The sequence below is a fragment of the Oncorhynchus mykiss genome, chromosome 8 (genome assembly GCF_057628025.1).
Source record: "Oncorhynchus mykiss isolate SJ-2025 chromosome 8, ASM5762802v1, whole genome shotgun sequence".
NCBI lineage: Eukaryota > Metazoa > Chordata > Actinopteri > Salmoniformes > Salmonidae > Oncorhynchus > Oncorhynchus mykiss.
Window position 1 is genome coordinate 57,361,062 of NC_143029.1, and position 24,760 is coordinate 57,385,821.

Consider the following 24,760-nt stretch of genomic DNA (forward strand, 5'->3'; position numbering starts at 1 on the left):
CAGTTTTATATCTTTATGTTTGAAGCCTGAAATGTGGCAAAAGGTCGCAAAGTTCAAGGGGGGCGAATACTTTCACAAGGCACTGTAAATGCTTCACAGAGTTTAAGTAACAGACACATCTCAACATCAAGTGTTCAGAGGAGACTGTGTGAATCAGGCCTTCATGGTTGAATTGCTGCAAAGAAACCATTACTAAAGAATGCCAATAAGAAGAAGAGACTTGCTTGGGCCAAAAATCACGAGCAATGGTCATTAGACCAGTATAAGTCTGTCTTTTTGGTCTGATGAGTCCAAATGTGAGATTTTTGGTTCCAACCGCCATGTCTTTGTGAGACGCGGAGTAGGTGAACAGATGATCTCTGCATATGTGGTTCCCACCGTAAAGCATGGAGGAGGTGGTGTGATGGTGTGGGGGTGCTTTGCTCGTGACACTGTCTGTGATTTATTTAGAATTCAAGGCACACTTAACCAGCATGGCTACCACAGCATTTTGCAGCGATACGCCATCCCATCTGGTTTGCCCTTTGTGGGACTCTCATTTGTTTTTCAACAGGACAGTGACCCAACACACCTCCAGGCTGCTTAAGGGCTATTTGACAAAGAAAGAGAGTGATGGAGTGCTGCATCAGAGGACCTGGCCTCCACAATCTCCCGACCTCAACCCAATTGCGATGGTTTGGGATCAATTGGACCTCAGAGTGAAGGAAAAGCAGCCAAAAAGTGCTCAGCATATGTGGGATCTCCTTCAAGACTGCATTCCTCATGAAGCTGGTTGAGAGAATGCCAAGAGTGTGCAGAGCTGTCATCAAGGCAAAGGGTGGCTACTTTGAAGAATCTTAAATCTACATTATATTTAGATTTGTTTAACACTTTTTTGGTTACTACCAGTGGTGGAAAAAGTACCCAATTTTCATACTTGGGTAAAAGTATAGATACCTTTTAATAGAAAGTTACTCAAGTAAAAGTGAAAGTCACCCAGTAAATACTACTTGAGTAAAAGTCTAAAAGTATTTGGTTTTAAATATACTTAAGTATCAAAAGTAAATTGAATAGCTAAAATATACTTAAGAATCAAAATTAAAAGTATAAATCATTTCAAATTCCTTATATTAACCAAAGCAGACAGCACAATTTTCTTGTTTTTATGTATGTATTGCCAGGGGCACACTCCAGCACTCAGACATTATTTACAAAAGATGCAATTGTGTTTAGTGAGTCCGCAAGGTCAGCGGTAGTAGGGACGACCACGTCTTCTGTTGATAAGTGTGTGAATTTGACACTTCCTGTCCTGCTAAGCATTCAAAATGTTACAAGTACTTGTGGTTGTCAGGGAAATGTATGGAGTAAAAAGTACAATATTTGATTTAGGAACGTAGTGAAGTAAAAGTAAAAGTTGTCATAAATAGTAAAGTAAAGTACAGATACCCCCCCCAAAAAAATATTTAAGTAGTACTTTTAAAGTATTTTTACTTAAGTACTTTACGCCACTGGTTACTACATGATTCCATGTGTTATTTCATAGTTTGGACTTCTTCTATTATTCTACAATGTAGAAAATAGTGAAAAAATAAAGAAAAACCCTTGAATGAGTAGGTGTGTCCAAACTTTTGACTGGTACTGTAGTTAAATTAAGGTTCAATCAAGTTGAGTCCACATGCACAGTCCTACTGGGATTTGTGAGAGAAAATCCGCCCTGAACAGCACAACATCTCCACTGTCAAATGTATCTCCTTATTGTCTAAAGACTAGGTCAACTCTTGAGTAATGACTCACTGCATTCACTCTCTAATCACCCCATTCTCTCTCTGTTTCTCTAGGATCACCTTCTGCTCCCTGCAACCAACCACAGCAAGGGGAGCAGGCCAAAGATGTCCTTGGTGTTACCAGCTATTAATGTGAATGGTAAGGACCAGTAGACAATGTGAACTGAGCAACAGCATGCCAAATATAAACTTTGGACTCTGAACTCTAAGGAAGTTTTTATTGTACGTTTTAGAGCAGAGCTTTCACGTAATCAGAAGCCACGGCCAATTTACACCTCCACCTACCCACAGTGTATAAACAGAAAACCTACACTCACTATAACTGTAGTCATTAGTTTAGTGAAAGCTTGAACCAGCTTCAACAACTGATTGTTAGTGTGGTGGATGAATACTCACTCCCTTTTTCTTGTAGTCTTGAAAGCTTTCCTCTGCATTTACTTCCTATTGATTTAGTAACAGAAATAGCTTTCATGTGTAAGCTAAGCTCTTTGTATTTCTGGCATGTGCAATGAATTAGGGTATTTTGCTGAGGGGAATTGTATTGGTCTGTTGGTGTCCCTTCTACCCTGAAGAAAAGGAAAGGAAGTGGGATACAGATGATAGGGGGACGCTGTTGTATTTTCCATGCCCTTTTAAGGAAAGAATATATACTTCCTGGAGTACAGAGAGAGTACTGTACAGGACATTTTTCTTTTCTAATCTTAGGTGATTTACTGTCTCTCCAGTGACCGTTTCAGAGAAGTGCTTGAAAATATGAGTCAGATTTGACTAGGTCATGGGGGCTCCCTGTTGAACTTACTCACCCTCCTTTGTTTGGGTTCTGTCCCCTCAGGCTTCAGAATGTGTTTTTTTTTGTGTGTGTGCAGTTATGATTCATTATTGATTCATTTTATAGGTCTGTATTTTAAGCTACTAAGTATTGCCATAATATGTACTATGATTAGCATTCAAACGTTTTGTTAAGATGTATAAAATGTGAAAAGTCCAAATTGGAAAACAACCACTGCACTTGATTCTCATAGCGTCTGAGGTTTCCCCATGTAGAAACTCATAGAAACGTGCTCATAGAAGCTCTATGCTCAGCAGTAAGTGCTGTGAGACCGCTGTGCTTTGGATCTATTATCATGGTGCATCCATTCCGCAACCACACTGTCTCTCAGAGCTCAGCCCTTACAGACAGGGGCCTCCTCGGAGTCCTCCGGGGAACGGCTGCCCTCAATCCAGGAGCCCCACCGTCATGGCTATCAGCCAGGCCCTTGTGAACATACGTTAGTGCCTCTCGGGAGGCCCCTCGGGTACCGAGCACTGCAGAGGCCTCTCTTACACTCTTTACACTCTTAATGGTCTGAAACTTTCCACGACCTGTTTTCTGAGTCGTATGGATCAACTTTGTTATGCAGCCGTGCATCGCCTTACAAAACAGAACAGTGCGCAGACGGCTTGTTGCTTGCTTATATTTGTCCTATTTCACACATGTACAAGTGTGTATTAATACGCATGTGTATGTTTTTTTCTTTTTGCATATCCCAACTGAGACAACCTCGGAGAGGTCACGGCCAGGGTCAGCCATTATCAACGGCCACCCTGGAGCAATTAGGATTAAGTGCCTTGCTCAAGGGCACATCAACAGATTTTTCACCTTGTCGGCTCGGTGATTCAAACAAGCAACCTTTCGGTTACTGGCCCAACGCTCTAACCGCTAAGATGCCTGCCACCCTGTTGTGTACCTTCAGCACCCTCTATCCATACTCTCTCATGTATATACACTGCTCAAAAAAATAAAGGGAACACTTAAACAACACAATGTAACTCCAAGTCAATCACACTTCTGTGAAATCAAACTGTCCACTTAGGAAGCAACACTGATTGACAAAAAAATGTCACATGCTGTTGTGCAACAGGTGGAAATTATAGGCAATTAGCAAGACACCCCCAATAAAGGAGTGGTTCTGCAGGTGGTGACCACAGACCACTTCTCAGTTCCTATGCTTCCTGGCTGATGTTTTGGTCACTTTTGAATGCTGGCGGTGCTTTCACTCTAGTGGTATTATGAGATGGAGTCTACAACCCACACAAGTGGCTCAGGTAGTGCAGCTCATCCAGGATGGCACATCAATGCGAGCTGTGGCAAGAAGGTTTGCTGTGTCTGTCAGCGTAGTGTCCAGAGCATGGAGGCGCGACCAGGAGACAGGCCAGTACATCAGGAGACGTGTAGGAGGCCGTAGGAGGGCAACAACCCAGCAGCAGGACCGCTACCTCCGCCTTTGTGCAAGGAGGAGCAGGAGGAGCACTGCCAGAGCCCTGCAAAATGACCTCCAGCAGGCCACAAATGTGCATGTGTCTGCTCAAACGGTCAGAAACAGACTCCATGAGGGTGGTATGAGAGCCCGACGTCCACAGGTGGGGGTTGTGCTTACAGCCCAACACCGTGCAGGACGTTTGGCATTTGCCAGATAACACCAAGATTGGAAAATTCACCACTGGTGCCCTGTGCTCTTCACAGATGAAAGCAGGTTCACACTGAGCAAATGTGACAGACGTGACAGAGTCTGGAGACGCCATGGAGAACGTTCTGCTGCCTGCAACATCCTCCAGCATGACCGGTTTGGTGGTGGGTCAGTCATGGTGTGGGGTGGCATTTCTTTGGGGGGGCGCACAGCCCTCCATGTGCTCGCCAGAGGTAGCCTGACTGCCATTAGGTACCGAGATGAGATCCTTAGACCCCTTGTGAGACCATATGCTGGTGCGGTTGGCCCTGGGTTCCTCCTAATACAAGACAATGCTAGACCTCATGTGGCTGGAGTGTGTCAGCAGTTCCTGCAAGAGGAAGGCATTGATGCTATGGACTGGCCCACCCGTTCCCCAGACCTGAATCCAATTGAGCACATCTGGGACATCATGTCTCGCTCCATCCACCAACGCCACGTTGCACCACAGACTGTCCAGGAGTTGGCAGATGCTTTAGTCCAGGTCTGGGAGGAGATCCCTCAGGAGACCATCTGCCACCTCATCAGGAGCATGCCCAGGCGTTGTAGGGAGGTCATACAGGCACGTGGAGGCCACACACACTACTGAGCCTCATTTTGACTTGTTTTAAGGACATTACTTGAAAGTTGTATCAGCATGTAGTGTGGTTTTCCACTTTCATTTTGAGTGTGACTCCAAATCCAGACCTCCATGGGTTGATAAATTTGATTTCCATTGATAATTTTTGTGTGATTTTGTTGTCAGCACATTCAACTATGTAAAGAAAAAAGTATTTAATAAGAATATTTAATTCATTAAGATCTAGGATGTGTTATTTTAGTGTTCCCTTTTTTTTTTGAGCAGTGTATATATATATATATATATATATATATCCGGACAAATATTTTCTCTTGTTCTCACCCTCTTTCTCCTGCTTTCAGTTTATTTGGGACGTGCAGAAGTGGATGCCAGAGAGGAATTAGTTTGATGTGCTTATGGCTTTGTTGAAAGGATATCTTATGCTTATTGCATATCATTAGATAATATCCTTGGAGAGGCACAGAGGTGTCTGCATATACAGTGCATTCGGAAAGTATTCAGATCTTGTTACGTACGCCTCTTGGAGGAGGGAACGCAACTCCCCGTGGAGTGATAAAAGTATGTGACCGTAGGTGCGTAGGAAGGACGACAGAAGCATAGAAAAATACAGTTTACACGGTAATGTGGGGGAAAAGGTCTGGATGGAACCAAAGGAAAGAAAGAACAAATTAAAGAGTCCCCTTCCTTACCTTACCTGCCTTCCCACTTCTTACCTAACCTTTAGCACCAACTGGCGCACTAACCAAAATAAAGTTGGTGGTCCGCACAGGTCTTACCTCGTGTGCATAGACAGATTCAATACTACAGGTAATGTATGCCCGCAGGCCTCTTGCCTAAACACTCCCAAGGTGCGTTCCCCTTCCCCTCCTGGGAACAAATGAAACAGAATCATTTACCAATACTTTAAGTGTACAATTTCAATAACCAAAAACACTAAGTCCTATTGGCATACACATACCTCTGAAGGAGCGGCTACAAAATAATACCAACAAAACTTTCACTAACCAACACAGGACATAAAAGAAGCTCCTCCCCCCTGACGAAGGAACACTGGCTTTTATCAAGCTGGTGAAGGAGTTGGTAATTGAAGAGACTGCTGTTTCCCCTGATGAGAGGGAGGGGTCAGAGCTCCAATCAACGATGGGGCTGACCAATCAGCTGCTTTAGGATTCCAGGAATCCATTTCCTGAAATACACACACATACAAACCCACAACAACACAGAAACTGGAGAACTTAACAGACCCCTTGACTTATTCTGAAATGGATTAAATTGTTTTCTCCCCTCAAACTACACACAATACCCCATAATGACAAAGCAAAAACAGTTTTTTTGAAATTGTGGCAAATTTAGAAAGAAAAAAAACCCCGGAAATATTACATTTACATAAGTATTCAGAACCTTTACTCAGTTCTTTTTTTGAAACACCTTTGGCAGCGATTACAGCCTCAAGTCTTCTTGGGTATGATGCTACAAGCTTTGCACACCTGTATTTGGGGAGTTTCTCCTATTCTTTTCTGCAGATCCTCTCAAGCTCTGTCAGGTTGGATGGGGAGCGTCGCTGCACAGTTATTTTCAGGTCTCTCCAGAGATGTTAAATCGGGTTCAATTCTTGGCTCTGGCTGGGCAACTCAATGACATTCAGAGACTTCTCTCTGCGTTGTCTTGTCTGTGTGCTTAGGGTCATTGTTCTCTCTGTGTGCTTAGGGTCATTGTCCTGTTGGAAGGTGAACCTTCGACCCCAGTCTGAGGTCCTGAGCGCTCTGGAGCAGATTTTCATCAAGGATCTTTCTGTACTTTGCTCTGTTCATCTTTCCCTCGATCCCTCGATCCCTGCCGCTGAAAAACATCCCCACAGCATAAAGCTGCTACCACCATGCTTCACCGTAGGGATGGTGCCAGGTTTCCTCCAGATGTGATGCTTGGTATTCAGGCCAAAGAGTTCCGTCTTCGTTTCATCAGACCAGAGAATCTTGTTTTTCATGGTCTGAGAGTCCTTTTAGGTGCCTCTTTGCAAACTCTAAGCGGGCCTTCATGTGCCTTTTACTGAGGAGTGGCTTCCGTCTGGCCAGTCTACCATAAAGGCCTGATTGGTGGAGTGCTGGAGAGATGGTTGTCCTTCTGGAAGGTTTTCCCATCTCCATAGAGGAACTCTGGAGCTTTGTCAAATTGACCATTGGGTTCTTGGTCACCTCCCTGACCAAGGCCCTTCTCCCCCGTTTGCTCAGTTTGGCCGGGCGGCAAGTTCTAGGAAAGTCTTGTTGGTTCCAAACTTCATCCATTTAAGAATGATGGAGGCCATTGTGTTCTTCGGGACCTTCAATACTGCAGACATTTTTTAGTACCCTTCCCCAGATCTGTGCCTTGACACAATCCTGTCTCAGAGCACTACGGACAATTCCTTCAAGCTCATGGCTTGGTTTTTGTTTTGACATTCGCTGTCAACTGTGGGACCTTATATAGACAGGTGTGTGCCTTTCCAAATCATGTCCAATCAATTGGATTTGCCACATGTGGACTCCAATCAAGTTGTAGAAACATCTTAAGGATGATCAATGGAAACAGGATGCACCTGAGCTCAATTTCGAGTCTCATAGCAAAGGGTCTGAATACTTATGTAAATAAGGTATTTCTGTTTTTTATTTTTAATACATTTGCCAAAATTAAAAAAATATGATTTTTTGCTTTGTCATTATGGGGTATTGTGTGTAGATTGATTGAATTAAATATTTTCCTCGTCAATTTTAGAATAAGGCTGTAATGTAACAAAATGTGAAAAAAGTCAAGGGGTCTGAATACTTTCCGAATGCGCTGTGATTGCCAGATGATTGTAACGGTAGGTTGTAATTTGCCCCAGCCATAGAGTGTGGTTGTTTAGAAAGACCCCCTTTTGCTATAAATAGCTTCCATCTGTAGAAATGTCTTTGAGATTCCTTACTACTCTAATAAAACAGTGGATTTGTCCTCCGAATCACTCTTCGGGTCTGCAACATACTGTGCAAAAATGCCAGTTGGCCTTTTGGGTAACCTTATCATAACCAACATTGGCTTCAGTTGAAGGGACTGCATGGTATGTGAAGGATAATGAAGGGCAATTGAGTATTTTCCCTCATGATTTGAAATACGCCACTTCACTTTGTCGTGTTAACATGGTTATGTTTCTGGTTGGTCTCACCCAAAGACCCATCTCACCGAGTAACCCCAAAGGGAAACTGGATGGGGAGCTGACAGAAAGGGATTTTTTTTGGGGGGGGGAGTGAGATGAGGGGCTGTGGGCTGACTCGAATTAGTAGACCTGCCTGGTGTGTATCAGCAAGGGTGATATTTGGAGTCAGTTGTGCTCAGGTAAAGTCTAGCAATATACAGGTGTGCCATTTGGAATTAGGTATGGGCTTGTCCAGTCTATCAATATACAGAGGTGCCATTTGGAATTAGGTATGGGCTTGTCCAGTCTATCAATATACAGAGGTGCCATTTGGAAATTCGCTGTACTCTGGTATGGTCTGTATCGGGTTGGAACCTAAATTATTTCCCAATCGCTTACTTTTTGCATTCGATTCCTCTATTTCTACCTGCAAAATAAAGTTCTGAACCGGTTCAAACCCCCGAAAAACATGCCGTATTATATCGTTCCTTTCTGTTCCTTTTTTAAACACGACAGTAGATTACTTCACCAATCAGTGCAGATAGAGCAGTTTGGAGCGGGCATGCTATAGGTGTTTTAATGCGTAAGGGACAGACAAGTGTAAGGCGCAACATTTTTCAGGTTAAAAACACGTCAGAACGTTTTGTAAGGAAATACATCCAATGTCAAACGTGATAACTATAGTATCCTTAACTAGCATTGAAAAAATGTATCCAAGTTAACATCTCTCCTTAATTTCTGAATCGCGCTTGTAAGGTATTGTAGGCTACAGTAGCCTATGCTTCAGAGGGGCAGGTAGCCGACACGCACACACACTGGCTAAGATTTTCAGCTGGCAGGCAGACACTGGAATATGTTTCTGAGTGACAGTGAGAGCTTTGCATAGGCTCTTCGTTTGTTTCACATTTTTGTGGTACTGAAAAAAATGCCCGGAAGTAAAATAAAGTTAATAAATGATTACCATGCTTTTAACATAAAAGTTCTGTTTCGGAACAGTATCAATCACTTTCGTTCCCGATTCAGATTTTGTCCCTCGAAAAATGTGTATTTTCCATTTCTAATTAGCTGGGCTCATGGTCTGTATCAATATACAGGCGTGCCATTTGTAATTAGCTGGGCTCATGGTCTGTATCAATATACAGGCGTGCCATTTGTAATTAGCTGAGCTCATGATCTGTATCAATATACAGGTGTGCCATACAGGTGTGCCAAACAACTGAACACCTTAAAACTGTCATCTAGAGACAATGCAGGCGTTCAAAAACTCTGATTCAGTGCACAAAAATACTGTCTGTCGGATTCAGCACTCTTGAAAAAGAACAGTAACAAAATAATGTGTTAAATTCAATGTCATTTAATGTACAAGGCATATTTATCTCACTTTATTGGGTAATATGTTTTTATATAGTGGATTATCTCATGCATGCAGGCATGCAGAGTCTTTTATAACTTGTATACAGCTCCGTTTTACATACAGTCTTCACAGTTGACTGTCATGGTTTTCTCTGCCGACGCTCACTCGGCAGAGAAAATCATGACCGTCGGCAGAGAAAACCATGACCGTCGGCAGAGAAAACCATGACCATCTCTTTTCTCTCTCAATCAGATATTCAGACCACAAACAGAAGGACCATCCAAATCAGCTGCATTCTTATCATCAAACTTATATCGTAAACTGGGCAGTTTGTGCCCTGAATTCTGATTGGCTGAAGGCTGTGGTATATCAGACCGTATACCACAGGTATGAGAAAACATTGAGTTTTACTGCCTCTAATTACATTGGTAACCAGTTTATAATAGCAATAAGGCACCTCTGGGATTTGTGATATATGGCCAATATACCACGGCTAAGGGCTGTGTCCAGGCACTCCACGTTGCGTCGGACGTAAGAACATCCCTTAGCCGTGGTATATTGGTCATATACCACACCTCCTCTGGTCTTATTGCTTCAGTAGAAAACACCCACATACTTCCCTCGCACTACAGCACCACGTGTCCGCAAAATGCACCGGCTGCGTAACCTTTCCGATGTCATTTCCGTATGCATTAATCACCTTTTAGATCCAAAACCCGATCCCTCCATGTGCTAGTAAATTCCTCCCGCTAGCTAAGCCACATGGACCTGGCCGTTCCGGTGGTTGTGTGGCTGATGGCTTCAGCAGGTGTTATTCTAAGAGCCGGGGCTCACCCTGCAGCAGTAATGCAGGCTCCTCAGCCACCTGACGCCAGACAGCGTCTCCGAGAGAAGGCGGTGAACCAGATAATGACCTTTGCATTTGGGATTTAGAGTACAAAGGGGACAGACTTTTTGGGATGGGATCCTTATGGAGAGACAGTATAATGGGATCTTGTCAGGAGATCCTCTCAAATGGCCTATACAGTGAAACTCAACAACATTAGATGTCTGCTAAAAAGTGCTGATGGTGCTGAGGCTTGTACTACATAAAACTTTCAGATGTGACTTCTGACTGTTGAGGCATCTAGACTCCAGACAACTGAATATAAACCAATGAATGGTTTTGATTTTCATTATAATCATATTTTGGACTTATCGTATTCCATTACAGACTCTGTCATCAAGGACGACACATTTGAGGTGATGATGCAGATTGACTGTGAGGTCATGGACACCAAAATCCTCCACATCAAAACCTCCAGCATCCCAGAGATCCTACGCGCCAACACCACTGACTTCCAATCCACCCATGCCAACGGAAAGACATCAGCATCGGTTGGTGTTCTATCAGACTCTGCCTGAAATTGGCCTTACCTAAAAGGCCTGGCAATCTAAAAACCTATCATTTTACCAACCTTTTGGTGTATTTAATAAACTGTGACAAAAAAGTAGCCTTGTCTTCCTCTTTGGAAATGCTTAGCATCAGATTCGCACATCCTCTGTCTTCCACATTCCACAAGTCCCTGTGCCTCAGATGTTCCAAATATATTAAGACTTCTTAAGAAGTTGTCCAGCAACTGTTTACTTCCATATTGCTTGGTTTAGTGCGTCTGGTTCATGTTAAATGGACAGAATGCCAGTGCAGGCATCTACTGTAGGTCTTTAGGTAGAATAAATAGTGGACTTAAAGTTGAACCCTTTGGTTACCTTCACTGTCTTGACCCTACTGCTATGGCATTCTTTTAGATGAGCAAAAATTGAACTAAATTGAAAATAGCTTAATACACAACATGAATTGATTCTGGACCCTATTGATGGAATTGAGCCATGTTAACAAGATATATTGCACATATTTAAAAGTGAATAGACCTATCCTGTGATATTATGCTTGTTGCTTTTTAAAGCCATGTTGGTGACTGAGCGAAATGAGACATTCAAACAATGATACGCAAGACTCATTTGTGTATATCATACAAACATTGTGTAAGGTGTGGCCATTATTTGCATTATTTGAAATGTGTCAAATGAGGGTGTGATAATGACCTACTTTTGTTTGAGTCGCTGCAAGGTTTGTCATGGTATTGGCAGTACCTTCAAAAGGGTTTTCAGAAATAAAACCATGGACAGTAACAAGTCCTAGTATTGATGACTTGTTTGTGTGTCAGCATTCATGTTTGAATGCATATTTTATTAACAGTTTTTCATTGAAGTATATACAACATACACTTTAAACTTCTAACAAGCAGTAAGAAAATACCTTGTCTTGCTTCGCTGAATGATCTTGCTTGCTGCCCTTTGGGCAGTTAAAAGACCATGACCATTATATAAAATACAACAACATGCGCTGGGACAACACGGGAGCCTGGAACAACATACATGTGGATTATACAGTACGACACATAAAGGCCATGTAGACTGCTCTACAATCCACTAAGACCATTTTTTTATATATATTTTTTTTAAACTTTTATACAAAAAAAGTGCTGGTCCCTTTTTATTTTAGCACTACTGCACAGCTTTTAATATGCAAATATAACATCGTATGTCACCTGGTGACCGTTGTCCCATGCATACAGCTTTTTGTCCTTGGGGTTGTAGTCGATTTGCGTCGTGTACGTGTAGTTGTTCGTGAACGGTAATCTGGGGATCATTTGGGTGTGTGTGTGCGTGTCAAAGGCGTAGGATATATTGGCGTGGATACGCTCATAGTTGTCCACCGCGTACAGGACGCCACAGATGACAAAGGAGTTTCCGTAGAAGTGTCTCCTCAGGCCTGTTCTGAACGTACTCTGGAGGCTGAGGTCAGCCGGGTTCACACGGTTTAGCATGATTACTTCCTGGTGGAAGCCCTCCTCGTCCAGCGCAGGGTACACCAACCACAGGCCGCTCTCGTCCACCCCAAAGTCGATGTCCGAGTGTCCTCGCCACCTCCAGGAGGAGTCCTCCTCCTCCTCGAACACTGCGTCGTGCAGCGTTGTCCAGGCCGCAACGTAGCGTAGACGCAAGTCAAACTTGATGATGTCACGGGAGAAGGCCCGGTTGTAGTAGAAGGCTCCGTTGTATACGACGTGGCCGGTGCCTATCCAGTTGTACGGCAGCTTGTAGGAATTGGTGAAGCGTCCTGGCGGATAAAAAGACAATGCAGAAGTAAGAGAGTATTCTATATATTGAGCAATGCGCATCACACGAATCAAATTCCACCATTACATGTAATGTAATCTTGGCACCCAGAACCTAAACAGCAACTCGGTTTTGGGACTAGTCAATTGTGAGAATACCTTTTTTGAAGGTGTCCATGTCACGGAATTCCAGTAGGTTGTTGCCATAGTAGTAGTTGGTGACATAGATTACATTTCCGTTGCCCTTCGGGTCCTTCATCCAGGCACCTTCCTTCCGGCCGTAGGTATTATGGGTCACTGGGTCAGAGATGGTGGCCAAAGTGTCTTTGCACAGGCCTGTTAGTAAACATACAGAGATAAAGACAACATATGTACTTTCCTCAAGTATTTAAAGTTCAAACAAATAACACTATTTTCCACCAGAAAAAAGTATCAAATTAAAATGTGACTTTGGAAAACCTAATACCCCCTCAACCGAAGGTATTTTTTTTACCAGGGACTTTAGGGGTCGCCGAGGGAACCTCTGAGTGGCCCTCTGTCCAGCTGATGTGATGCTTGGGTCTGGGCACACTAGTCACCTTGCTGGTTGGAGCTGTGGTGCTGTTGACATTTTGCAGTGCAGTGGTTGGAGACGTGGTCAAAACATACAAGGTTTCAAGTTTTCTAGTGGTCGCTGGTTGAGTGGTGGTTGTGGTAGTCGCTGGTTGAATGGTGGCTGTGGTGGTCGCAACCGGTGTGTTAGTGTTTGTTTGAATGGTGGTGGTGGTCGGGATGGAAACAGTGGTTGATGGTGTCTCGGTAGCTCCAGGGGCAGATGTAATGGGATTCCTTTGGGGACTAGTGGCTGTTTTGGGGGTGTCAGTGGCCTGGTCATCTGGGTTCCCCTTCCTGTCTTGGGATGCAGATGTCGGGGGGCCTGCCACAGGCCTGGGCTGGGTGGGTCTCAGTAGCTGGTCATCGATGAGCAGGTCCATGGAACCATCACCGCTCAGGGCTTCCTCTGCTGCTGGTGATGAATGAGCAGCACAAAGGGTTAAGAAGCATTTACACCAATATACTCAAGAAGCCTCTCCAATGTCCTATTAAAAACCCAGAACAAAACATGTCTATAGGCATAGCCCCAATGTAGAGACCCCCCCCCCAGAAAAAAAGCCTTCAACACTAAAATCAATGGGAAGGTTTGCTGTATGTTCTGAATTTGATGGACTACTGCTATGCTAGTTATTCTAGTATTATGTCCAGTACATAAATTGACTTACTGAGCTCTTCAGCGGCTCCATCGTCCACTGTGTTGGCCTTGTAGAAGGTCACCCCTCTGATGACCATGCCGTTGGGCCCCACCTTGCCTTTCAGGGGCCACTGGGGCTCCTCCCTGTCCTCTGGCTGGCTCCTCTTCAGCATGGGCCTGGTGGCCCCCTGGCCCTTGGCCCCCACGTAGCGCTCCTCATACTTCTTCTTTAGGAGGATCCAATCACAAAGGAGCAAATCACATGTGTTTTCGTAAAGCTTCTAGTGAGACAACTGTACATACATGTTGAACTGTGACTACACAATAAGTTCTTAGCAACCATTTGTTTGTTGCATGGCACTAAAGGTTTCTGTTTCTGATTCTTAATTGTAATACTAGGCTACAGAACCAAATGCTATGGTTTTGATTGCATTGGTTTTGTGAAAATGAATGCAGTCGAGGTTCAAAGTAAGACGGTCATTTTAAGTCATTGTTTTTTGGGCTGTCTGGAAACTGTTGTAGTCAAGAACCCAGACTAGTTTGGATCTCGCCACTGTATTAAAGAAGCTGCCAGGCTACCGGCTACCTTAAATCCCTCACCATTGTTTCCACTCTACATCTGGAGTGACTGACAGCCTTGGTTACCTCTGTGTTAGCATAGTGTGTGTGCTGCGTTACCTCTGTGTTAGTATAGGCTGCAGCCGTATCCTTCTGCAGGGACGGCTCCAGCTCAGTTAGACGTTTTCTCTTTTCCATCCTCTGCTGTGCTCTTCTCTCCTTCTCTCTCTCATTCTCCTCACTAGAGCGGCTCCTCACACTCACTTTCTCCTTCTCCGTGTGGTTACGAGAAAAGGTCTGGACACCGACAGGGGCAAAGTTAAAGGGTGAGAAGCCAGTACCACCACCACAGACTTTAAGGTATATCAGCTGTGACTGTGAATGGCGTACGAGTGTCAGTATACGAACCGTTTCTATATTGTCAACCCTCCTGAGAAGTTTAGTTGTAACTGAGTGTAACTTTAACAGATCCATCCCGTAAAACGCTCCTTCCAGCAACTCCATTATTGTTGAGAGCTGTAAAAGCAAGATCACAGTCGTCAGAATCCATCCCAGTACATCTTTCCATGTTATTTTAGTTGTAAAGTCTCACTGTCATGTACGCTGTATTCAATACCCGCTTATGACGTGGACATTTCCATCAGATCAAGTACAGTTTGAGGAAATATTCCACTGGAAAGGACATGGGTGGTGACTCCTTGTTTGATAAAGATAATACACAGACGGGGGTTGTTCTAAGAAGGAACCCGTGTGGTGTTGTTTCCCCTCCAGAGAGATGCAGGCGCTTGTGTATTACCTTGATGTCATCTTTCCCCGCCTCCTGCAGCTTCTTGAACCTGTAATCTCCCTCGCAGGGATTCAGAGCAGAGGGCGGGGCTATACACGCACACTTTTTACAGTTAGGCCCTGATGTCACAGTCTCCACGGTGTAAAAGTCCTCAGCCTTTGCTGCACCCTCCTCTATCCGCCTGCAGGCACTTCTGCTCAGGGGTCTGACAATACATTTACAGCGACAGTCTGAGCCTTCGGACAGCGTTTTCACTTTGTCATAATCCCCCAGCAGCTACGATGGAGAAGAGATGGGTAGAGCATGGGTAGTCCACCATTGAAGGAGCACAGCATTACACAATTCACACAGACCCATGCATTGGTGCAATTACTTATAGGATATAAGTAACTATTTAAATGGATTACTTATATGGAACAACACAGCATATTAATGAGAATGCATACATTTAGTCCTACATAGGAAAAACGACCATCTCATCTCTCAGATACCAAATACTCTATGCACATTGAAAATGGTTTAATGACTAACAATCGACTAATGTACAAAAAAATACTTTTTTTTATTTTTTAACCACTTGCAAAGTAACTACCAAGCAGACCGGGATCATTCACAGGACATTAGCTAACATTCCTATAAAGTTCCAGTTAGGATTTTATCTAACATTAGGATGAAAACATCTCAAAAACCATTCAAAGCATTTTTTTGATAACAAAATGTTTTTTTCCTTTCCAGAATTTTTTTTAAAAATACGAAATTTCTTTGGAATGTTGTGCACAACGTCTGTAACAACCACCCGCAGAACATTCCCCTAAGGTTCTTATTAGGTTTCCAGGTAATGTAATAACAAAATGGGTTCTGGGATTGTTCTTGCAACATCAGGGAAATTATTTATACAAACACTGTATAATCTTCAGCACAACTGGACCGTTTTTGTGTAAAAACTTTTGGGGCAACCTAATGAATGTTCGGGGAATGTACAAAGAACCAATTTTGGTTTGCTGGGTAAAACAACCACCGTCAATTTATCGCATTGCAGATGCTTTATGGTTAATAGCAAAACGCCAATACTGACTATAATGGCAATGCTCTGTGTGCATGTGTAATTACGCATGATAAGTGCGCAACATAATAGTTCAACTTTTCCCAGGCCAATATTCATAGACAATAAAGTATCAATTATTATTATTCTATACTCAAAAGTTATGAATTATAATGCTTGAGAAAATGCCATTTTCTTCCTCACCCCTGTGATTAACTGTCGCACCTGGCTTTGTATAGGTAGGCTATGCGTAAAACTAGCCTGTCAATCCGAACAAATTCAGAGCGAGGTCGTAAATACCTGAGTTAAAACGTTCTCCTGGTTGTCCATCTCATCATCCAGAAGTGGTCCCTCGGTCTGTTCTAGTTGCTCTTTAATTCCATCATGGACATCTGTCAAAGAGTTCTCCATCACATCGCTGGATGCGACTGGTGCCCAAGTGAGGGCGATGGCGCACCACAACAGGAGCAATAGCTGCAACCTAGACATCATCATCGAAATTACCTGGTGCCCAGTTGAAACGTTGCCAATCAAAAAAGTATACCTTTGAAACGATCTGCAGCGAATTCTAAAAGAAATCAACTAGTTTGAAATATCCACATTTTATAAGAAAATGTCCATGGTTAAAGTAAATGTCTGTGATCTTTCAATAGAAATTAATCCGAAATTAATTTTGAATCCTCTCAGGTGAAAAGCATTGTGTTGCCTTCGCTGTAAGTGATAGGTATGATCCCTGTTGATAGTTGGAGGTGAATGAACATGGTTGGTTATGGATAGGTGGGAAGGACTTGACCATATTGGATACAGGGTGGAGTCTGTCCCACAGATTGGATGTGAAACAATAACGTTAGAAGGGATGTTCTTTCTTTTTACTTTTATACCCCCATCTAAACTGTAGCCTAAATGCCTCTTGGGAAATGTTTGAGTGAATTCATTTAAATTCCTGGCTAGTAGGCTATTGTTATAGGTGATTTTATTTTATGGACCGCAAACTAACTCATCACATACGTTGCTTCCTAGTCACTTTAGCCCTACATTTGTTTTTGTCATTTAGCAGACTCTCTTATCCAGCGCGACTTACAGGAGTAGTTAGGGTTAAGTGCCTTGCTCAAAGGCACATCATCAGATTTTTTACCAAGTCGGCTTGCAGATTCAAACCTGCGACCTTTATTACTGGCCCAACGCTCTTAACCAATAGGCTACCTGCCGCACCAGCTATATGAACATATCTCCCTAAATGTCCTAATGCCCCTGCACATTGACTCGGTATAGCCAAGTTATCATTACTCATTGTGTATCTATTCCTCCTATTATTATTTGTACTGTATATTATTTTTTATTTTCTCTCTCTCTGTATTGTTGGTAAGTAAGCATTTCACTGTTAGTCTACACATGTTGTTTATGAAGCATGTGACGTATAACATTTTATTCGATTTTGATTGAAAGTCATTAAAGCTCATAAATCTGACCTACTTTGAGAATAGGCTATTTGTGTAGAAATAAAGGGAAAATGTGTGAGGGTAAGGTTTACCCCGATGGCGAACCTTTACGCGATAGCGCCATCCAGGGGATTACTTCCGTCAGCATCGTTTTATGTGATGGAAATGATTCTACCAACATTCCAGCAATGTGGGAATTAAGATAAGTGAGTATTATTCTTCATATATTATTTAGTGAACAGCCACAATACATGGTGTATTTCATAATAATGCCAATATTGTATGTTTTACTTGCAACAGACTTTTGATTCTCTTGTTTTGGGTTAATGAACTCTTGTTTCTCAAATTATATAATGTCAGGGGGCCAGAAACAGTCATGTATTTTCATGTAATTTCATCTCACCTTTGCTAAGGTACTTTATTCTGTGTTCTAGTTCTAAAGGTGTGTCTTAAAAATAGAATAGAACAGCCTGGTCTCGTAGACTAGCCATAACATATACAGTTGAAGTCGGAAGTTTACATACACCTTAGCCAAATACATTTAAACTCAGTTCTTCACAATTCCTGACAATTAATCCCAGTATAAATTCCCTGTCTTAGGTCAGTTAGGATCACCACTTTATGTTAAGAATGTGAAATATCAGAATAATAGTAGAGAGAATGATTTATTTCAGCTTTCATTTCTTTCATCACATTCACAGTGGGTCAGAAGTTTACATACACTCAATTAGTATTTGGTAGCATTGCCTTTAAATTGTTTCACTTGGGTCAAATGTTTCGGGTAGCCTTCCAAATCAAATCAAATCAAATTTATTTATACAGCCCTTCGTACATTAGCTGATATCTCAAAGTGCTGTACAGAAACCCAGCCTAAAACCCCAAACAGCAAGCAATGCAGGTGTAGAAGCACGGTGGCTAGGAAAAACTCCCTAGAAAGGCCAAAACCTAGGAAGAAACCTAGAGAGGAACCAGGCTATGTGGGGTGGCCAGTCCTCTTCTGGCTGTGCCGGGTGGAGATTATAACAGAACATGGCCAAGATGTTCAAATGTTCATAAATGACCAGCTTGGTCCAATAATAATAAGGCAGAACAGTTAACTGGAGCAGCAGCACGGCCAGGTGGACTGGGGACAGCAACTAGTCATCATGCCAGGTAGTCCTGAGGCATGGTTCTAGGGCTCAGGTCCTCCGAGAGAAAGAGAGAATTAGTGAGAGCATACTTAAATTCACACAAGACACCGGATAAGACAGGAGAAGTACTCCAGATATAACAAACTGACCCTAGCCCCCGACACAAACTACTGCAGCATAAATACTGGAGGCTGAGACAGGAGGGGTCAGGAGACACTGTGGCCCCATCCGACGATACCCCCGAACAGGGCCAAACAGGAAAGATATAACTCCACCCACTTTTCCAAAGCACAGCCCCCACACCACTAGAGGGATATCTTCAACCACCAACTTACCATCCTGAGACAAGGCCGAGTATAGCCCACAAAGATCTCCGCCACGGCACAACCCAAGGCGGGGCGCCAACCCAGACAGGAAGATCACATCAGTGACTCAACCCGCTCAAGTGACGCACCCCTCCTAGGGACGGCATGAAAGAGCACCAGTAAGCCAGTGACTCTGCCCCTGTAATAGGGTTAGAGGCAGAGAATCCCAGTGGAGAGAGGGGAACCGGCCAGGCAAGCCCCACAAGCTTCCTAAAATAAGTTGGGTGAATTTTGGCCCATTCGTTCTGACAGAGCTGGTGTAACTGAGTCAGTTTTCTAGGCCTCCTTGCTCGCACATGCCTTTTCAGTTCTGCCCACCAATTTTCTATAGGATTGAGGTCAGGGCTTTGTGATGGCCACTCCAATACCTTGACTTTGTTGTCCTTAAGCCATTTTGCCACAACTTTGGAAGTATGCTTGGGGTCATTGCCCATTTGGAAGACCCATTTGCGACCAAGCTTTAACTTCGTGACTGATGTCTTGAGATGTTGCTTCAATATATCCACATCATTTTCCTACATCATGATGCCATCTATTTTGTGAATTGCACCAGTCCCTCCTGCAGTAAAGCACCCCCACAACATGATGCTGCCACCCCCGTGCTTGACGGTTGGGATGGTGTTCTTCGGCTTGCAAGCATCCCCCTTTTTCCTCCAAACATAACAATGGTCATTTTGGCCAAACAGTTCTATTTGTGTTTGATCAGACCAGAGGACTTTGTCCCCATGTGCAGTTGCAAACCATAGTCTGGCTTTTTGCTTGCTGTGGCGGCCTTTCAGGTTATGTCGATATAGGACTTGTTTTACTGTGGATATAGATACTTTTGTACCTGTTTCCACCAGCATCTTCACAAGGTCCTTTGCTGTTGTTCTGGGATTGATTGCACTTTTCGCACAAATGTACGTTCATCTCTAGGAGACAGAACACGTCTCCTTCCTGAGCGGTATGACGGCTGCGTGGTCCCATGGTGTTTATACTTGCGTACTATTGTTTGTACAGCTGAACATGGTACTTTCAGGCATTTGGAAATTGCTCCCAAGGATGAACCAGACTTGTGGAGGTCTACACATTTTTCTGAGGTCTTGGCTGATTTATTTTTATTTTCCCATGATGTCAGGGAAAGAGGCACTGAGTTTGAAGGCAGGCCTTGAAATACATCCACAGGTACACCTCCAATTGACTCAAATGATGTAAATTAGCCTATCAGAAGCTTCTAAAGCCATGACATAATTTTCTGGAATTTTCCAAGCTGTTTAAAGGCACTGTCAACTTAGTGTATGTACACTGCTGACCCACTGGAATTGTGATACAGTGAATTATAAGTGAAATAATCTGCCTATAAACAATTGTTGGAAAAATGACTTGTGTCATGCACAAAGTAGATGTCCTAACCGAGTTGCCAAAACTATAGTTTGTTAACAAGAAATGTGTGGAGTGGTGTAAAAACTAGTTTTAATGCCTCTAACCTAAGTGTATGTAAACTTCTGACTTAGTAGTAAACTGTAGTAGTAAACAAAAATCTGGGACACTCAAGTTAGTATGTTACATTTGGTATGGTTACATAAGTCATAGGGTTACTTAACGCAAACGCCAACATATAATGCAAACGTCTAGCAACCCAAAGGTTGGGTGTTTGAATCTCATCACGGACATTTTGAGCTAATTAGCTACTTAGCAACTACTTAGTACTTTTATAGCTACTTTGCAACTACTTAGCATGTTAGCTAACCCTTCCCCTAACCCTAGACCTAACCTTAACCCTTTAACCTAACATCACTGAGCCTCTCACATTAAACAACCGTCTTTCCTGTAGTTTTTTCTCTTGCCAACATTGTGGTGCGCACACTAAACAATGTGGCACAGACAGGGGTCACACACTACAAGATTTTTAATTTGATCGTGATGATTCTCGATACCACGCAGTCTCGTGAAAACAATGATGTGATGACGTGATTAGATTGGTAATGTAGTTAGAACGAGCTGTGGCTCAAAGCAGCCTCAAACGTTTTCAGTAAGACATTCACGCTTGCCATACAGAGTTGAAATATCTAGCCTATATATTTTTTATTGAATAACATTGCTTGTGAACTTCAGAGCTGTATTGATTTGATACTTTGGCTTTGGTTAAAAAGTACACCTGCATATTAGTAGTAGTCATCACTCTTGCTCGATAGTCTACACATTCTGGGTGATGCAATACAACATCATCTTTTTCTTCTTCTCTGGCGAGCTCTCATTGGCTACTGCTGATCACCGTTCTCAACTTGTCGTTGCACATCTCACACTACAAGAGCATTGCACATTTTGTGCAGATAAAATCAAACATTTGAAAATATTGCAACGTCTGGGATGACTCAATGAAGGGATCGGTAGACTTCAGATTGTGTTTCTATGGCCACCAGTCTGAGTAGGCAATGACATTGAGGATTTTGTCTCCAATCGCAAAAACTTATCTGGGACAGCTACAGTGCCTTGCGAAAGTATTCGGCCCCCTTGAACTTTGCGACCTTTTGCCACATTTCAGGCTTCAAACATAAAGATATAAAACTGTATTTTTTTGTGAAGAATCAACAACAAGTGGGACACAATCATGAAGTGGAACGACATTTATTGGATATTTCAAACTTTTTTAACAAATCAAAAACTGAAAAATTGGGCGTGCAAAATTATTCAGCCCCCTTAAGTTAATACTTTGTAGCGCCACCTTTTGCTGCGAGTACAGCTGTAAGTCGCTTGGGGTATGTCTCTATCAGTTTTGCACATCGAGAGACTGACATTTTTTCCCATTCCTCCTTGCAAAACAGCTCGAGCTCAGTGAGGTTGGATGGAGAGCATTTGTGAACAGCAGTTTTCAGTTCTTTCCACAGATTCTCAATTGGATTCAGGTCTGGACTTTGACTTGGCCATTCTAACACCTGGATATGTTTATTTTGCTTTATGTTTTGGATCCTTGTCTTGTTGGAAGACAAATCTCCGTCCCAGTCTCAGGTCTTTTGCAGACTCCATCAGGTTTTCTTCCAGAATGGTCCTGTATTTGGCTCCATCCATCTTCCCATCAATTTTAACCATCTTCCCTGTCCCTGCTGAAGAAAAGCAGGCCCAAACCATGATGCTGCCACCACCATGTTTGACAGTGGGGATGGTGTGTTCAGGGTGATGAGCTGTGTTGCTTTTACGCCAAACATAACGTCTTGCATTGTTGCCAAAAAGTTCAATTTTGGTTTCATCTGACCAGAGCACCTTCTTCCACATGTTTGGTGTGTCTCCCAGGTGGCTTGTGGCAAACTTTAAACAACACTTTTTATGGATATCTTTAAGAAATGGCTTTCTTCTTGCCACTCTTCCATAAAGGCCAGATTTGTGCAATATACAACTGATTGTTGTCCTTTGGACAGAGTCTCCCACCTCAGCTGTAGATCTCTGCAGTTCATCCAGAGTGATCATGGGCCTCTTGGCTGCATCTCTGATCAGTCTTCTCCTTGTATGAGCTGAAAGTTTAGAGGGACGGCCAGGTCTTGGTAGATTTGCAGTGGTCTGATACTCCTTCCATTTCAATATTATCGCTTGCACAGTGCTCCTTGGGATGTTTAAAGCTTGGGAAATCTTTTTGCATCAAAATCCGGCTTTAAACTTCTTCACAACAGTATCTCGGACCTGCCTGGTGTGTTCCTTGTTCTTCATGATGCTCTCTGCGCTTTTAACGGACCTCTGAGACTATCACAGTGCAGGTGCATTTATACGGAGACTTGATTACACACAGGTGGATTGTGTTTATCATCATTAGTCATTTAGGTCAACATTGGATCATTCAGAGATCCTCACTGAACTTCTGGAGAGAGTTTGCTGCACTGAAAGTAAAGGGGCTGAATAATTTTGCACGCCCAATTTTTCAGTTTTTGATTTGTTAAAAAAGTTTGAAATATCCAATAAATGTCGTTCCACTTCATGATTGTGTCCCACTTGTTGTTGATTCTTCACAAAAAAATACAGTTTTATATCTTTATGTTTGAAGCCTGAAATGTGGCAAAAGGTCGCAAAGTTCAAGGGGGCCGAATACTTTCGCAAGGCACTGTACATCAGTGCCAAAGTCGTGGCGTGTACGCCCGGCTTAACCCTAACCTTAAACCCTAACCAAACTGCTAGCCAAGCTAACATTAGCCACAACAAATTGAAATTCGTAACATACTGTATCATACGTATTGCAAATTCGTAATGTATTATACAAATTGTAATTCGTAACATATCATACGATTTGCATTTTGCAACAAATGAATACATGCCATACCAAACGTAACGTATCATACTAATATGAGTGTCCTGTATCTTCATTTACTATGCTACGGCTACCCAGGTTGAATAGAAAGATTCAATGGTATGTGCACTTAAAAACATCTAAAAATACTCTCTCAATCTTCTCAAACCAGTTACAATAACCTCACCATCCTCTGAAAATTGCGCCAACAGACACGTTCACCCTGTTTCTAGATCCTAACCAACTTTGCAGTATGTCGTTTTTTGGGGGGTGTTATTTCTTACATTATTTGTTCAGAACGTTTCTAATATTATTACCTACAGCCTGGAAATAACTTTTGGATATTAGATTGCCGGTCACTCACCAGAAATTCAAGCAGAAATTCGACTTACCTGATCTGGATCCTTTGTTTGAACTTCCTGAGGCAGCTCTAGTCATCCCAGGGGCTGCGCCAAAAAACAGTCACCAGAGAAGAGGTCGAAGGAGTGAGGCCCTAGTCAGACTCAGGCATACCATCCACCACTTCCGAGTTTATTACTCGCTAATGTTCAGTCCCTGGACAATAAAGGAGACAAGCTCAGAGCAAGGATCTCCTTCCAGAGAGACATCAGGGACTGTAACTTACGTTTTACGGATCTCTCCGGATATATTGTTCTCTGTCCATCGCGTGGACAGGAAGAAAGAACTGTCCGGAAAAAAGAAAGGTGGATTGTGTGGTGATTGTGGTAACGTACAGGAACTCGAGTCCATTTGATCTCCCAATCTGGAATACCTCACCATCAAATGTCGACCGCATTACCTCCCAAGATAAATTTTGTGGTCATCATTACTGCCCTGTATATTCCCCTCCAAGCAGACATCGCAACGGCTCTCAAGGAACTACACTGGACTGTGCGCAAACTGGAAACCGCATATCCTGAGGCCGCAGTTATTGAAGCTGTGGACTTTAATAAAGGAAATCGGAGGAAACCGCTATCGAAATTCTAACAACACTTCCCTTGTGTGCCCTCCCTTCGACAAATCAGATCACGCCTCCATTCTGGTCCTTTCCACCTATAGGCAGAAACTTAAACAATAAGCTCCCGTGGTATATACTGTTTAATGTTGGTCAGACTAATTGGAATCAATGCTTCAAGATTGTTTTGATCACACAGACTGGGAAATGTTCTGGGTCACCTCTGAGAATAGCATTGGCGTATACACGGACTCGGTGACGGGGTTCATCAGGAAGTGCATAGAGGATGTTGTTCCCATTGTGATGATTAGAACTTATCCAAACCTAGGTAGGATTCACGCGCAAAACTGGGAACATGGATGTGTACAAACTAAAGGTCTTCACGGATCCACCTGTACCCAAATACCCAAGACCCGATCTGGGACCTGAGCGGGTCCAGATCCAGAATTCTAAATAATGTCACAGGTCGGATCTGATATGATTATCACGGGTCTCTGGTATGTGTAATTGTAACT

At 42.9% G+C, this 24,760-nt stretch overlaps 2 protein-coding genes and 1 long non-coding RNA gene across 13 annotated transcripts in view; 2 read left to right on the forward strand and 1 right to left on the reverse strand.

Moving 5' to 3' along the window:
* Positions 1-11,503, forward strand: part of LOC110530172 (cyclic AMP-dependent transcription factor ATF-6 alpha) — a 53,263-nt gene extending 41,760 nt beyond the window's left edge. For all 8 annotated transcript variants that reach the window (XM_036985727.2, XM_036985730.2, XM_036985728.2 and 5 more), the window contains exons 15-16: positions 1,818-1,902; positions 10,542-11,503. In XM_036985727.2, the coding sequence (XP_036841622.2) occupies positions 1,818-1,902; positions 10,542-10,732 (276 nt within the window). In that variant the 3' untranslated portion in view covers positions 10,733-11,503. The remainder of the gene's footprint in view (positions 1-1,817; positions 1,903-10,541) is intronic.
* Positions 1-24,760, forward strand: part of LOC149982034 (uncharacterized) — a 108,563-nt gene that overhangs the window by 78,022 nt on the left and 5,781 nt on the right. The window lies entirely within an intron of this gene.
* On the reverse strand, positions 11,524-16,947 carry LOC110530171 (olfactomedin-like protein 2B). 4 transcript variants are annotated; one of them, XM_036985724.2, is made up of 8 exons: positions 16,405-16,947; positions 15,072-15,338; positions 14,684-14,791; positions 14,396-14,572; positions 13,749-13,944; positions 12,983-13,492; positions 12,649-12,825; positions 11,524-12,491 (listed from the first exon to the last, which is right to left on the reverse strand). In XM_036985724.2, exons 1-8 carry the CDS (start codon positions 16,597-16,599, stop codon positions 11,890-11,892), a joined length of 2,232 nt encoding a protein of 743 aa, XP_036841619.2. In that variant the 5' UTR covers positions 16,600-16,947; the 3' UTR covers positions 11,524-11,889. The 4 variants fall into 4 exon arrangements, with proteins under 4 accessions (XP_036841619.2, XP_090038178.1, XP_036841620.2 ...); XM_090182052.1 differs by having other exon boundaries at positions 13,749-13,941; positions 16,405-16,890; XM_036985725.2 differs by having other exon boundaries at positions 12,983-13,495; positions 13,749-13,941; positions 16,405-16,890.

Bases quoted from the DNA above. Each gene is read 5' to 3' on its own strand.
- LOC110530171 (XM_036985723.2), bottom strand. From the start codon at position 16,599: ATGATGATGTCTAGGTTGCAGCTATTGCTCCTGTTGTGGTGCGCCATC. The intron at 15,339-16,404 runs GTATTTACGACC...TCTCCATCGTAG, and splicing joins AGGAGAACGTTTTAACTCAG to CTGCTGGGGGATTATGACAA. The intron at 13,945-14,395 runs GTAACGCAGCAC...ATCCTCCTAAAG, and splicing joins CAGCCTATACTAACACAGAG to AAGAAGTATGAGGAGCGCTA.